Genomic DNA, 13662 nt, shown 5'->3' on the forward strand with positions numbered 1-13662 from the left:
CTGCCAGGGCTCAAGCATCCACCAGCTGGCTCCCTACCACTTAGCCACAGGAACATTTCCCCCCATCCCCCATCCCCTTCTGGGCATTGTCTGCCTCCATCAGAACATAAGCTCCCTGAGGGCAGGGTATCTTGCTTGATTTGGGGGTGGTGGGGTTTGTTTCTCTAGTGTTTAACACAGTGTCTGGCACATAGTATTCACTTAATATATGTTTGCTCTTCCTATCCATCCATCCATCTATCTATCTATTTATCTGTGTGATTATACTATCAATATTTTCTGCCTTACATCACCAGCAACAATTAACCCTCCATTCTGCTCATTTTATTTTTTATTTTAATTTTAATATTTGGGGGAAACGAATAGTATATTCTGTCTGATAAAGGCTGGCGCTCCTATTCTAAAACAACACATATACAAGAATGACAAATACTAAGTGTTTTATTATACATTTCCAATTAAGAAAAACAGTCTAATAAAAACATTTACATGACAGTATTTACAACAACAACAAAAGACATTTAATCAGGAAATGTATTAAAATATTACTTATTGGTCACTATCACTCTAAAATGTGACATACTGTCCAAAAATAAATTATATAAATCAAAAAGGTAATCTTTAAGGAAAATTAAGATTATTATAGAATATCACTTCATAATAACCACATGGCTTCAAATTTATATTAATTGTATTCAGGATCGTAATATTTATCTCTCCGTTTTCTTTGCAAACTGTGGTAAATAGGGAAACGGAAGGTAAAAGGGTCTGATTTCATTTTGTACAAATAACATGATAATTGTCTGTATTAGAGCTATTACAAACTTTAAAACATAATTTTGAAACACTGCTTAAAATAATGCAAAATGGTTAACAAAACCACACAGAAAGAGAATGCCTGAACATTAAGGATAGTGTGAAGCATAAAATATGAGACCATATTAACAAATATTCTTCATGGAAACAGTATGTCAACACATGTAATTTACAAAATACTCTGTTTCATGAAATATTTACTACTCAAAACAGTTAATTCATTGAGTCTCATGCCAGTCAAGAGAAGAAATTATGATGACATAAACTGTGTCAATAATTACAAAATTAAAAATCTCAACTAATATTTAAAAATTATTTCAACATAACACATATAAAACAAATGCTTTAAATAACATGACTTAAATCTGATGTTGGTAATCAGAGAATCAAATCCATTTTGAATGACTTTCAATCAGTAGAGGAACCACAAAGATAAGTCATGTGTGCATATGCACACGTAGTGGTGGAGAAGTCATGTTGTATGATTGTCAAACAGCTGCCACACCACAAAGGTAAAGTGAGGATTTATAATTCTGCCTCAGTGATAGATGGTTATTGACATTTCCTTTGACTTTTAAGTACCATACATAATGAAGACGCAATACTTCTCAGCCTTCCATTTTATATACTCATAAGGCGTATTATAAAAATGTTACAAAAATAAATCTTTCAGCAGATAAAACAATAAAAAAGATTACCATTACTATTTTTAAAAATGATAAACCAACCCAAATCTCACGACTATTTCGTACCATGATTGTGATAGTACAGTGTCTTGATTCATCCTTTGAATTAATTAAATAAGAAATCTTTGGTCCACCAAAGTTTTAGATGCCAAATTCCTCCTTCCTATTGTATTACGGATAAATCTAAAAACCTGAAATGAACATTTAAAATAATTCAGAACAAAAAGAAATGTGCAAATAGTTTAAAATCTGTACAGCATTTCAAATAGCCTCTTTAATTATTTACTCTGAAAAATAACCCATACTATTAATGAACTAAATGATTTATTTGATAATACATAAAATAACTTGGTATGTTTATATGTACCATCATCATCTGTTTTTTCACAATTACAAAAAGAAAATTTCTGTATCTGGAAGCCATTTTCATGAAACTAAAAAACTATAAAAGCTCATTACTTATAGGGGTTTTAGTTGAGTTTTACACACACACATATGTATATGTGTACATATGTATGCATGTATGTACACATTTTTATATACATTTAAATGTATACATCTGCACAGTTAACAGGAAGCTAAAAATCCTTTTTGATTTTTTTGTAAGCCATACGAGTTTTATCCACAAATCAGTTCTCATGAAGTAAGATGAAAATTTTTTGTTTAGATATTTATTTAAAAGTTGGAAATGCCACATTAAGTAGGAAAAATACTTTAAAATTAATTTTAAATGCATGTAAAAGTAACCACATTTTGTAAGAAAAAAATTTTTCAGAAATTTTATCTCATGTGGTGATACACACACATACAAACACAAACAGACAGACGGACAGAAATAGACACACACAGACACACAGCACAATGCATAGAATGCGGGGGCTGGAGTCAGGTAGACTCATCTTCCTGAGTTCAAATCTGGCCTCAGACAATTACTAGCTGTGTGATCTTGGGGGAGTCACTTAACCCTGTCTGCCTCAGTTTCCTTATCTGTAAAGTGAGCTGGAGAAGGAAATGGCAAACCACTCCAGTACCTTTGAAAGGGGGTCACAAAAAGTCAGACACAATTGAAAATGACTGAACAACAAATGCATACATGAACATGCACACACATAATACATACATATACACATACATACACAAAAAGTCAGTCAAGGGAAGAAATTACAAATGGCAACTCATGTCAGCAATTACAGATTTTTAAATCCCAAATAATATTTAAAGTACTTCTTTCAATATAGCATATATAAAACACAAGTGTTTTTTAAAATAACATTACCTAAATTTGGTGTTGGCAATAACACACACACACACACACACACACACACACACACACACACACACAAGGCCACTTTTCCTCTCTCAGACCTTCCTCTGAGGTTTCCAAGTTTTGTCTCCCCTTCCTCCCTGTACCCCTCATGCCAGGGGCAGTACCTGAGTGGAATTCTAACCAATATTTTCAGAGAGGTGGAAGTGATCAGCTCCCTTAATTTAGTGGCACTGCCATGTATGTCTCTGTAGGACTCTGACACCCCCATTACAGGATTCAAATCTGCCCATGAAGGTGCCCTTTATCTACAAGGGTTATTGGTGAGAGAGAGAGAGGAGAAAGACAATAAAAAAACCCAAACCCCTTTCTGGATAACAGCCCTCCTCTTTGCTTGCTCTGACCTTAGAAGCTCACCTGATGATAAAAGGAACAGTATCAAAGGACTTCTAAGTGGAAGTAGCCTCAGAGATTAGGAGTAAGAATGATTTTAATCCTAGTAAGTCATATATTCCACACAACAAATTTCTGTAATGTAAAGTTGTAAAAAATCTATCACTTTCCCTCTGCCTCCCAATGTTGACAGTAAGAACTAGCATTTACATGGCATTTTAAGGTTTGCAAAGTGCTTTGTAAATATTGACTCATATGATCCTCACAACAACTCAAGAAGGTAGGTTTATTATGCCCATTTTATGGATAAAGAAATGGAGACAAAGAGACATTTAATGACTTGCCCAGGATCACACAGCTAGTAAATGTCTGAGGCAGGCTCTGAACTCAAGTCTTCCTGACAAGTTCCATACTCTGGTCCACTATGCCACCCAGCTGCTGCCTCACCCCAAATTTTCTTTTTTTCAAATGATTCCAACCCTTTTAGGGTCTCCTGTCTCTTTCTCCTTATCTCTTACTGTTCCTCCTTCTTTCACCACTCCTTCTCTGTCTCCTCCACGGGATATTGATCCAGGTCTACCCATTCACCATGGTGGGGAAAGCGGGGGGCATGGCTCTGTTCTGTACCCCCATGCCTTTCCTTCTATATTATTTCCTTTGGTGATTCATCAGTTTCCACGAATTAATTCAATGATCATCTATGCAGATGAATCTCAGCTCTATTTATTCAGCCCAACCTCTGTCCTGACCTCCAGTCTCGGGTCTCTAATTGCTTCTTGGACATCCCCAGGGCATTCCTCACATCCAAAACTGAACTCATTATAGCTTTCCCCAAACCCTCATCTGTAAAACACGCTTGCCATACCTTTCTCATAGGAAAGCTGTGAGGAACGTCCTTTATGTACCATCACGTGTGAGTTACTGTTGGTATTACCCTGAGCTCACATCACTGATCTTTTACTGTGCCTTCTGGACTTTATACTGCTTTAAACCTAAAACCGAGGCGAAAGCAACAGCCCCTCAAGCATGACAAGAGAGAGCTTCTCCATAATGCAGACTCTGGATGCTATTTTTATTTTTCCCTCTGAGCCTCCATGATGCCTACCAGGCTCGTGGGCATGTGTTGTAGAGCCCATTGAAATATGGGTGCTGTGAGTCATTCCAGAGCATACGGACTTTGGTTTCTATGACCTTTCTTATGATAATGCTCATCCTTCACTGCTATGACCAGCCACCAGTCCAGTGCTGAGCCTTATTACCTCTCACCTGGACTGCTGCAATGGCTTGGGGGGGGGGGGTCTGCCTGCCTTAAGTTTCTCCCCACTCCAGTCCATCCTTCAACTCAGCTGCCAAAGTGATCATCCTTTTGTAGAAGTCTGACCACATTTCTTCCTACCTCAAAACTCCAGGGGTCCTATTCCTGCAGAGTCTGCAGGATCAACTATAAAACCCTGTCTGGCAGGCTGGCCCCTTCCTACCTTACACCTTCTCTTTATACCTCACACCCCCGAAGTGGCTCAGGCCTCCTGGCTGTTCTTCACGCAAGGCACTCCCTCTCCCAACACCCATATTTTCTCGAGCTGTCCCGCATGCCTACAATTCCTACCTTCCTCACCTCTACCTTGTGGTTTCCCTGAGCTCCTTTAAGGTCCAGCAAAAAAAAAAAAAAAAAAAAAAAACCTTCTACAAGAAGTCTTTCCCTATCCCCCTTAATACCAGTGCCTTTCCTCTAAGACCAGCTCCAGATTATCCTGTCTATATCTTGTTTGTACATAGCTGTTTGCATACAGTTTCCCTCATTAGATTGTGAGCTCCTTGAGGCCAGGGACTGTTTTTACTTTTTTTTTTCTATCCCCAACACCTAACACAGTGCCTGGCACAGAGAAGGTGCTTAAGGAATGCTTCTTGACTTGACTTTTCTATCTCTACTCTCTGTTTCCGTCCCTCTTGCTCTGTTTTCCTTTCTCTTCCCTCCTGTCTTTCTTGGCCATAATCTCCCTTTCTCGTGACCACATCATTAGGCTTCAATATTTTAAATTCTATTAACCATGAAAGGTAGAAGTAGTATAATAGTAGACAAACTAAAAGACAAGCTATATTCAGTGTGTGTGTGTATGAGACCAGATATGATCGCTAGTCACTATCTACTTCTCATAAATGATGCCACTTAAAAAAATTCCCGAATAACAACTTCAGACTTACCTCCTGTTGTAGGTAAGTAAGAAAGGCTGCTAGAACAAAATTCTGAGAAGCCAGATCCACGACAGAGAAAAATAGTATATCAAAGATGAGAATAGTGGCTTCATTTCCATAATAGAGAACTTCACTGAAAGAATAATTTTCATCTGTAAGGATGAAAAAAAAAAACCGTTAAGATGTAAGCTAGGTTTTTTAAAACAGAATTTTTAATCAAATAGAATTAAAGATAAAATTTGGATGATTCAGAACAGAATATGAAAACCCACTAAAAATCACACTGTAGAAAACTGGCTAAAAGAAATTAATAGTCAACTAGTTTTAAGAGTTAGAGGAGAGGGGCAGTTAGGTGGTGCAGTGAGTAGAGCACCCTGGAGTCAGGAGTACCTGAGTTCAAATCTGACCTCAGACACTTGACACATTTACTAGCTGTGTGACCTTGGACAAGTCACTTAACCCCAATTGTCCTGCCTTCCCCCCTGCAAAAAATAAAAATAAAAAAAAGAGTAAGAGGACTGTTATATTTTGTGAAGAATTAACAATGTCCAACATTTAGAGTTCATCAGCTGTTAGCATTTCTAACATGTGGCTATACTACGCTAAGCTCAGTTAATGAGCAAACCTTCTCTGTTTGTTGTAACTAAAAGCCAAAATAACCCTGGGAAGTTCTATTTGCATGGTGGATGAAGTAACCACAGAGTCTGATCTTAAACTAGAGATAGTCAGCTACTTAATAGTGACAAGAGAGATTGTTTCTGTGCACCTATTGCTTTCTTAATCAAATAAACTGAATAAGAAAGAAATCCCTAAAAACTACTAAGCATCAGGTCTGTAACCTTCAACTGAGTTTCTGGTTAGCAAACTGCTGCTGAGAGGAGAAAAGTGACCTAGAGAATCCTGGACCACGTGTGAGAAGGTCAGAGACAAAAGAGCCTAAATCACTGAAAGCCTCTGCGCACATCCTTGGGAAAGGCACATTCATTTTTTTAACCTACTGCAGCAGGGGAAAAAATTGCATAATATGAATAAAAATGTGGTGACAGTAACACTTGAGTATTCACTCTAGGAAACAATGCAAGTAATGACTGAGATTTCACAGAATTTTACAAATAAAAGAATCTTAGAGGAGGATGGAACCTTACTTAGGTCCTCTAATTCAATCTCAGAGAAAGTTTATTCCCTTCACCACATTATGGTTTTTCAAGTATTGGAAAAGAGCTATGTGTCCCCACTAAGTTAGCCTGGACACAGAGGGTCCATGCCAGTACTCTGTTTAAGAGATCAGCTAGGTGGTACGGTAGACAGAGCACCAGGCCTGGAGTCAGGAAGATCTGAGTTCAAATTCGGCCTCAGACATTTACTAGCTGTGTGACCTGGGCAAGTCGCTTAACCTCTATTTGCCTAAGTTCCTCATCTGTAAAATGAGGACATACTGCAGAAGGAAATGGCAAACCACCGGTATCTTTGCAAGAAAACCCCACAGACCAAGTTCATGGGGGTCTTGTAGAGTCAGATATGATTGAACAACATTTCTGTTTAAATCAATCTCGTTCTTTCCTCCTAAAGGTTGTAAAATCTTCTAGGATCAAAACACAGTAAATTAAAAGTTTGTGAGATTTCCTTTTTATTGTGAAACACAAGGTTTTTCAAGTGTTGCTGTCATAGATGCCTTACTTTTTAAAATAATGAGTATAAAGCTAAAGATTAGAGAAGAATATATTGACAGACAAGCTTTCATTGTATAAAGTATTTCTGTAAGAATTTCTAGCTAATTTTTTTTAAAAAAACAAAATTAATAAAATAAACACTAGCCTGACTTTAAAAAGAGAAAACCAAACAATTAGTTTCAAAAATGAAATAGGAAAATTCACAACTGAAGCAGAAATAAAGGCAACTATCAGAAATTATTTTATCCAATTATATGCAAAGAATTTCTAACTGAATTGGAACATAGCACAAAAGTTTGAAATGCTTCCACTGGCATTTACAAAAACCCACACTATCATCAACATATATTAGAGTCTGACATTTCCTCTAGTTGTAATGTAAAGAGGCTTTGAAACTTGTCTCCAATCCTTTCTTATGGAATAAGCCTTTTATCTGGATGCTTCATTTGACTTGACAAAAAGGTATGTGACCAGTGAAAGATTAGGATTCCATGATATTAACTAAATAAGTTACAATTATCTTCACCTTCCCATAAAGTTATACAATAAAAATTTAACTCACAACATTTATTTTTCAAACTTTGAAAAAAAAATCAAGATATGTCAAAGTAATTTAAATAATACCATTGTAGAAGATGCTTTTTTCCACTGGTTCTATGAATTCCATTCCAAGAATTCGTTCAAGAAGCAACTTATCTTTTACAAAGTAATCCATTTCTTTATGAACCTAAGAAAGACAAAGCAGTTTCACAAAGAGAAGTAAATACATTTTAATAAATTTATATCCAGAAAGAAGATAAAATATGAATAAGCATACAAACGTAGCTTACTTTTTAAAAAGCAAATAACTGAAATCTGAACACTGTTAAATTAGTCTTTATCATCAGTACAAAAAATATTTCTTTTTACATCATTCATGTGAGGAATCTTTTACATAGAAACCTGTGAAATACTTAAAATTAGTTTAGATTTAGAAAAAAAAAACTTTTACATGCATCTACTCAGGGATTTATCTGTTGCATGAAGCAAGATATATCTGTAATACATAACATACTAACTGTTGTGTATCTGAGAACAACATTTAAATGTAAGGTGAATCTAAATGTTTTGCTTAATGATAACAAATCTCCATTATAACTAATTATTTTGTGTCCCAGAACAATATTCAAATGTATGTAGAGATGAAGTGAATCTAAATAGTTTGCCTAGTGATCACTATTCTCCATTGTAACTGACCTTATTTTTATTATGTATAAAATCTTCATCCTTAGGATGGAGGAATCTGGGAATGACTTTTGTTTATATTACCACCCCCTTCATTTACATAGCCCTTTAGAGTTTACACCATACTCTGCATTATTTAAATCTACTTTACAGATGAGAAAACAAAAATTCTTTGAGGTGAAGTGATTGTCCAAACTAGAAAGTGACTGATCCACATTCATTCCACTATTAAGCTTTATCTTATTCTACTTTTGATTTTATTACAGCTACTTATTACCTTTTTCTTATTCTTTAGAATTTAACCTGGCACTGAAAAGCACTATGAGATTACACTAACAAATGTCTAAAATGCTCATATCCTTTGACTTAAAGATCTTATTGCTAAGCATGTTTCTTCCAAAAAGGTCAAAAGATAAAAAGGTCCCATATTTACCAAAATATCCATAACAGCTCTTTTTATGATAGGAAGTAACTGGAAATATTGTAGGTGCCCCCATAAATTGGGGAAGGGCTAAACAAACTGTGGCACACAATGAAATGAGGTAGTATTCCACTGTGAGAAACAAATAACTGAAATTTTTTTTTGGAAAGATGTACATGACTGATGCAGAGGGAAATGAGCAGAACCATAGGAATGATATATACAGTGACTACAAGAATGTAAATGAAAGAAACAATAAAGTTAAACTGAACACTCTGAAAGTGTAATGTCCATGCCTGGCCCTGAAAAGCTGAGAAAGCAAACCTCCCTCCAGACTTTATGGAAGATGCTAGAGAGTTTGGGAGGATAGCGTTGCATGTGTTGTCTCATAATGTAGCTGATGTGTTGCTTGGTCCTGTTGACATTTTTTCAACCTTTGATAAAGAGTTCTGTAGGTGGGTGGGTCATCGATATGTTTTGGAATGAATAGTATATAAAAAAACAAGGCACAAATGTAACAAAACAAAATCATGCATATCTTAGTAGCAAAAACAAAAAACAAACCAAAACCCCCAAACCCCAAAACAAAACAAAAAAACCCAGACAAAACCAAAAAATCCAAAAGCTTTCTGCAGTTCACCTGCTTAGCTGAATGAAGAATAGAATTTTTTTTCAAACTGAATTAATGAAAGGATGTTTTCATTTTAATATGAATATTAAAATACATACATGATCAATGAACGAGCCAAGGAATTTATTCATGGCATGGTAAGCTTTAACACTCTGTTCAAAAGTAGTTTCTGATGAACTTAATAGTCGAGCAGGGCCATTTTTCTAATGTGAAAAAAAGGAGAGGTAAATTGAATGCAACATATTTTATATCTTTGGTATATAAATTATGTGAAATAATCTGTACATCTCATTTAATTATATTTTATACCTACCCTTGTTAGTGTTTCATGAATTCTGTCATAATGCTGTCTTGTTTTATTAGAAATGGACATCTGAAAGGTCTGACCATCTGTGTTGGGTAGCAAACCTCTTTGGCTACACAAATTTTCCTTTGTAATTAAAAAAATTACGTTAAGAAGTGAAAGATTAAAACAATGTTCATTTACTTCAAAAAACATAATTTTTCTTAGCCTGGGAATAAAGAATTTCACTTCACAAAAATTCTTGGTAACAGATTTTGAATTTAAAGAAAACTAAATTTTCCTAATTTTTAGTTACTATAGTTTTTTTTTCCCTTCTAGTTTATATATGCTTTCAGTTTCTTTTGGTTCAAGTTCACTTACTGATCAAATATTCTACCACACTAAAAAAAGCTGTTCTGTAGTTTACAATTCATTAATTTTACTGTCCTTTGTAGAAAAGGTCTGATATTTCAGTTGAGTGACTAATTCCCTCATTTTTAATAAAGATAAATAAATTTTTAAAAAATGTTTCCTTTAGAATTGTTTAAATAAACCCTAAACTAATTTAAATAAGAGGTTACTGAAATGTTGTGGCTGAGTGGTTAAGGCAAAAGATTAGAAATCTATTGACTGTTTCCCTCCACAGGTTTGAATATGGAAGAGGGAAAAGAGAACATGCATTTGTTAAGTGACTTCTATGTGCCAGCTACTGTGCTAAGCACTTTACAAATATTATTTCATTTCAACCTTGCAACAACCGTGGGCGGTAGCTGCTATTATCATCCCTCAATTACATCTGAGGAAACTGAGGTAGGAAAGGTTAAGTGACTTGCCCAACAATCAGTATGTGAGGTCACATTTGAACCCTGTCTCCAGGCCCAGTGCTTTATCCACTACACTCTCTATACACTGCCTTTAAGTGTGAACTACAAGGCCATTTTGCCCTCTTCTCCTTGACTGTCCAAATCTTCCCAATCCTTCGAAGACCAGTTGAAATCATAACTCCTCCATAAGGTCTGACCTAACTATTCCAAGGCTTCAGTAATGTCTTTCTCTTATTTTCAATAGCACAACTTCTATACCACACGACTGAGCCCCTAAACTATACAGTCTTATATTTTTCAATGTTGTTTCACAGGTGTTAATTCCGTTTTTGCAACTACAGTGTTAGTTACTTGAATGGAGGGAACATGCTCTGTATTCCTCTGCATTCCCCATAATGATGAGCGCATAAATAAAAGTCTCCATAAAAAGTCAGTGGTTGATTATTTTGGTATTTTTTTTTTTAATGCAAGGAAGACTACTCATGGTGAATACTTTTAACTATCCTTTATTATCATTTGTATTAACATTTGAATATATCCATTTTAAGTATATCCTGAAATGCAGAAAAATCATAAAAGTTGATATGCATTATCTCTGCAGGAATGTGAAAAGGTCAAAATTAATATCTAATAATTAAAAACTTCTATTACAATAATAATCTAATAATAAAATAATTAAATCTGATAATGAAAAACTTCTATTACAACTCATCTTGATGTTTCACTCAGAGTAGTCTTGTTTTAATGAAAACAAAAATACATGCTAGACACAAGGAGATTATGAGCTCAAGTTATCTGTAAGAGCTAGCAATGGCCCAAAACAAGAACACTGAAAATAACTGGAAGCAGATAGTTAGCCCCTGCTGGTATACTATTTTCCAAATCTGACTACCTTTCTTCACTTCAATGAACCCACAAGTATTTACAAAATATTACAATAATAAAAATGGTAATTGAAATTTATATAGTACTTTAATCTGTGACAATGATAGCTGAAGTGGCCCAATGGATAGACTACAGAGCCTGGGAAAACCTGAGTTCAAATCTGGTCTTATGGATACTTATTAGCTGTGTAAGCCTGAGCAAGTCTTTTAATTTTTCTGTGTCTCAGTTTCTGATGTCTATGAAATGGGGATAATAATAGCACCTATCTCTTGGGGCTGTTGTAAGAATAAAATGAACTAATATTTGTAAAGCACTTTTCAAACCTATAGAAATGCTAGCTACTATTACTTACCTATACTATCTCATTTGGTATAATTTGCCTAGTTATTTTTGCAGACACAGAAAAGGCATAAAGCTTGGAACTTTCAATCAAGAAGTTTCTAATCTCATTAGAGAGACAAAATTAACACACATAAAACAATTTAAAAAAAGTGCTGTGATACTAATTACCACATAATTGTAATAGGGTTTCAGAGACGGGAGAGATGACTGTGAATTGAAGTAGCTGGAAAAGTTTCAATTTGAACTGGACATAATTTTGATAGAAAAGAAAAAAGGAAAGCATTCCACTTAAAAAATATTTTTAACTGAGAGTGTGAAAATGATTCTCCAAAGGGTAGCCTCAAATCCGACAAAGAGGAGTAGTTAAATATGCAAGCCTTAAAAATCTGATGTTTCATCACTTTGGAAATCTGTGTATCATTAATGTTATTCATTTTTTTGGCTAGTTTTTTTTTAAGCTTCTGAGGCTTCCTGCCCTCCCCTCTCCTCCCATCCCCCAACTCTGCCCAAGATTCTCTAATAGAACAATACTGTCTACAATCCAAAAGAGAACTTCCCCACAAATAGTACGAAAGATGGGCATGAAAGATATATGTTCTTTGGACATACCGCCTCCCTCTTAAGATTCATGTTCATTTCTTCCATGTCAGTATCTGCATGTCCATGAACGGATCGACCATGGATATAATATCCAAAACATTTGTGTGATAAGAGAAATACTGAGATCTATAAAGAGAGGAAGAAAAAGAACAATAGCAACTAAACTTTTAATCCACATAAAGTTAGTTAGATTTAAAATTCTTCCATACTTCTTACTTTTGGAGTAATTGGATGTAACAGCAATTTATATTTGAAGATCTTTCCTACCCATTAATAGGCCATGTGACCTGCTTATGTCACAGGAAGTCTAAGTCACATGTGGTGGGAGGAGCTTGCTGAGCGGACAAGGAAATTGTGTAACAGGAAATGCTGAGAGAGCAGTTACAACAGTTAGAGCTGAGGGAGAGAGAGCAGACATGTTGTGGCTGTGAGTGAGTGTGTTTGTTTCCTCCCCATCAGGGGGAGGAAGGTTTTGGGATGGAGTGGTTCTCTGCTGTGATACTGTGTATTGAATTCTTTGCTGCTGTGATGGATTGGGCATATTGGTTATGGGATCTAGTCCTCTGGTGTCTGAATAAATGGTTTACTTCTTCTACCTTCTATGTGGAGAGTCTCATATATTTTGTGAAACAGAACTACATAGGATATTCATGATTATCTACAATGTTCTGTTTATTGCCTTGCTGATACACCGGAAAACTATAAAAATTTGACAATGAAGTTCTAAAGGTTCCCAAAAGCCTCTGAAAAGGAATTATGAATATCTGCTAGAAAAAGAGGAAACAAAATTGGTGAGTGAAAATGTCCAGGTTCATTGCAGATCCAAAAAGGGAAAATGAGTTAATGAATAGATTTGAGAGCAAACACAGAAGAGGAAACTAACAAGGCAGTTGAAAAGTAACTTGTATTTGATTGCAATTATGTGTAGAATTACACCTGTAGGTTGATTGTTGTGGGTAGAATGGACAACTAATAATGCAATGTAAATCTATTTATAAAAATTCATTTTTCTACATGTCTTAATTTACTAATAACTTTTTTAAAAAATGCAACTTTCAAATAAAGTTAAGATGTACTTACATTGCTCATGGAGCATAAATCAACAAACTGTCGTATTTTATCTTCTATAAATCTCTCATAAAAGATAGCAAAGAACATGATCTGAAACATTAAATCAAATTGATGTTTGTTAACCTCTCAGATTTTAATTTTCTTTTATAGCTCAGTGCCGTCTCCTGAAAAGTGCAAAAGCTCCAACCTAGAAGCAGAGACACTTTAATGACTCCCATGGGACAATTGCAAACTCAGTTGTTACTTCAGGTTGCTTTTTCAAAGGAGCATGGGCTTGGAACTATGTATAAAAAAATCGCAGAGGAAGCCCTGAAAAATGCTAAGCAAATGTTAATCTCCTTCCACCCAGCCCCACACAC

At 35.3% G+C, this 13662-nt stretch overlaps 1 protein-coding gene across 1 annotated transcript in view; it reads right to left on the reverse strand.

Annotated features, from left to right (window-relative positions):
- Window positions 1–423: 423 nt before the first annotated feature.
- TMEM67 (transmembrane protein 67) overlaps window positions 424–13662 on the reverse strand; it is a 91675-nt gene continuing 78436 nt past the window's right edge. The window contains exons 22-28 of the mRNA XM_036741992.1: window positions 13313–13393; window positions 12242–12358; window positions 9612–9728; window positions 9397–9501; window positions 7647–7749; window positions 5362–5504; window positions 424–1693 (exon numbers count right to left, since the gene is read on the reverse strand). Of these exons, the coding sequence (XP_036597887.1) occupies window positions 1613–1693; window positions 5362–5504; window positions 7647–7749; window positions 9397–9501; window positions 9612–9728; window positions 12242–12358; window positions 13313–13393 (747 nt within the window). The 3' untranslated portion in view covers window positions 424–1612. The remainder of the gene's footprint in view (window positions 1694–5361; window positions 5505–7646; window positions 7750–9396; window positions 9502–9611; window positions 9729–12241; window positions 12359–13312; window positions 13394–13662) is intronic.

The sequence above is a fragment of the Trichosurus vulpecula genome, chromosome 1, assembly GCF_011100635.1.
Source record: "Trichosurus vulpecula isolate mTriVul1 chromosome 1, mTriVul1.pri, whole genome shotgun sequence".
NCBI classification, from domain to species: Eukaryota; Metazoa; Chordata; class Mammalia; order Diprotodontia; family Phalangeridae; genus Trichosurus; species Trichosurus vulpecula.